The 2,747-nt window shown below is 41.8% G+C and overlaps 1 protein-coding gene across 1 annotated transcript in view; it reads right to left on the reverse strand.

Moving 5' to 3' along the window:
• Positions 1-2,580: 2,580 nt before the first annotated feature.
• The window catches only part of LOC121685762 (transmembrane protein 26-like), an 18,775-nt gene continuing 18,608 nt past the window's right edge, over positions 2,581-2,747 (reverse strand). Inside the window, exon 7 of the mRNA XM_042066517.1 lies at positions 2,581-2,747. This exon is cut by the window's right edge and continues 308 nt beyond it. Coding sequence (XP_041922451.1) covers positions 2,679-2,747 — 69 coding nt within the window. The 3' untranslated portion in view covers positions 2,581-2,678.

Raw genomic sequence — 2,747 nt, forward strand, 5'->3', positions numbered from 1 at the left:
TTGTCCGTTTCCCCCACAGACATTCTTCAGTCTCAAATAGCACTATGTGCAAACACACACACACACACATACACACAAATAGCCCATTTGCACACACACACACACACACACACACACACATACACACAAATAGCCCATTTGCACACACACACACTAGGGATGTGGATTTCTGCCAAAAATGCCATTCGATAATCAAGGACCAAAAGTCGAATATCGTTCAAAAATCGGAGGGAAAAAAAACGCACATCTATCTATAAAGCAAGAAGCGTCTGTGTGTCTGTGTGTGTGTCTGTGGCACGCATACTGTATCTCGCTGACCTTTTGTCAGACTGACCTAAGATTTCGTATGTGGCTTGCGCGTGGCACAAAGGTGTGCACTCTCGATTTTGAAGATTTTTGAATGCATATTTCAAAATATGCTTATTTACGTAGGACGTTTATCGCTGCACTGCACTGTTTCCAAGGGGACAAGTTTCAGGGGAGCTCCACCCCATGGATCATGTATTGACAGTAGCTAGGTCCAGAGAACAGGCTCTGCTAGGTCTCACTTTGATGATAGTCAGTCGCAATTTAAAAAACGGATTACTCGGGAACCGCTTGTGGGTTAAGATGCAAGATGATTATCATGTCAGACCTCAACAATAAAGACTCCCTGTATGCAGTTTGCTTGCATAAAATGATTACGCTGTTTTTGCAACAACACGCCAACAAACACACACGGGTATGTAGTGACCACTCAAAATAAAATGTGCAATAAACTGACGCTTCGAATAGCCCAGGCTACTTTGGACTACAAATGACAATTCCGACTGCAACGTCCCAAATTAATACGAGCGATAGGCTAATACCACATAGCCAACGTTAGACAAAGTTGCAGACTGAGCGACGTCACTTATCACGCCATCAAACACGGGTATGTAGTGACCACTCAAAAACAAAAGTATGTGCAATAAACTGACGCTTCGAATAGCATTAGGAAATGGAAAATGGAAGTACTCGAAATGTAACAAAAATACATTTAGTAAATATGGTAACAAATATCCTAAATATCATATTGTGTTTACCCATAAAATATGGTCTAATGAGTGTAATTTCCTAACACAGTTACTGTTTAATAGGTCAGTTCTCAAATGGAAGCAGTTCACATTCAAGTGTTGTTGCAAGGAGTTTGCAGCATAATGACATAACATAACGTCTGGTCCCACAAATGTTCCAAAAATTCTTATTTTTAGGAGGCTAAGGAAGTGTGCACTACACTGAGATCAGTCCAATCACTGACTTCTGAGAGGAATGTACTGCTTTGTACAAGCATTTCGTTCACGGAGCGTCTGCTGCAACAATCGGCTTCCACCAGCACATGAGAGCGCTGTGGGCATAAAAAACTAGACCAGCCTTAAAATGATTGTTATGCTCCACGAAACAGAATGCTTTAGTCTAACTCCCCGTGTAGCTCGACTGTTTCACTTAAAGTGCATTACTACTACACATTAAAGGAATTTGTGACGATATTTTACATCCTTTAAAACCTTTAATCACCTTTAACTCTCTAATTTTTTACTCGAGTATGTTTCCCTTAGGTGTTAAAATAAAGAGGGTCCTGTCATGTGATTCTTGTACAGATTGGGCAGCCGTGGCCTACTGGTTAGCGCTTCGGACTGGTAACCGGAGGGTTGCTGGTTCGAACCCCGACCAGTAGGCCGCGGCTGAAGTGCCCTTGAGCAAGGCACCTAACCCCTCACTGCTCCCCGAGCGCTGCTGTTGATGCAGGCAGCTCACTGCGCCGGGATTAGTGTGTGATTCACCTCACTGTGTGCTGAGTGTGTTTCACTAATTCACGGATTGGGATAAATGCAGAGACCAAATTTCCCTCACAGGATCAAAAGAGTATATATACTTATACTTATTTACAAAGGCAACAAATACATGTGAAAATACACAATAAAAAATATAAAATACAACAAATATAACGGACATTGAGATAGTAAAAAAAAAGAAAAATCAAATATAACGGACATCGAGATAGTAAAAAAGAAATTAAAATATAACCGACATCGAGATATTAAAAAAAAAAATTCAAATAAACGGACATCGTAAGTTAGTAAAAAAAAAAAGACACGTTCATCCAATCATGTGGGTTTTGGCTTCATATTCTACTGTGTAGCTAAGGCCAGCACAGCCACGGTCATTAGAAACAGATAAAAATGGTATAAGGTGAATGGACGGAAGGCAAAGTAGGCAACTTGCCCAGATTCCTGTGATTAAAAAAAACTACAAAACCCACAAAGCCATCAGGTGGGTCCCAGAAGCTTCTTCCTGTTCTGTCCTCATCCTGCTCTTTCTTCTCCTTCGTCTTCTGCTTCTTCCTCACGCTCTCCTCTTTCTCCTCAAAATGGATCCAGCACTGAAGAGGAAGGCTTTAACAAGTGTGTGTGTGTGTGTGTGTGTGTGTGTGTGTGTGTGTGTGTGTGTGTGAGTGGAATGCAATGAGTGTGTGTCCATGCGTGCCCTTCTGTTGTGTTTGCATACTACTTATGCAATGTGTGTATGTGTGTGTGACTTTATACGTAGCTTATGGTGTGTGTTTGTATTTGTATGTGTTTGTGTGTTAGTGTTTCTGTTTTACCTATCGTCCGCATGAGTGTGCTGAGTGTGTGTGTGTGTGTGTCTCTCCTCTCCTCTTAATCTCCTCTCTTCCCACATTCCCCCTGGAGTGGCGTTGCCGTGGGTGATAAGGGCTTGTAGTCCTG

The sequence above is a fragment of the Alosa sapidissima genome, chromosome 16 (genome assembly GCF_018492685.1).
Source record: "Alosa sapidissima isolate fAloSap1 chromosome 16, fAloSap1.pri, whole genome shotgun sequence".
Taxonomy (NCBI): domain Eukaryota; kingdom Metazoa; phylum Chordata; class Actinopteri; order Clupeiformes; family Clupeidae; genus Alosa; species Alosa sapidissima.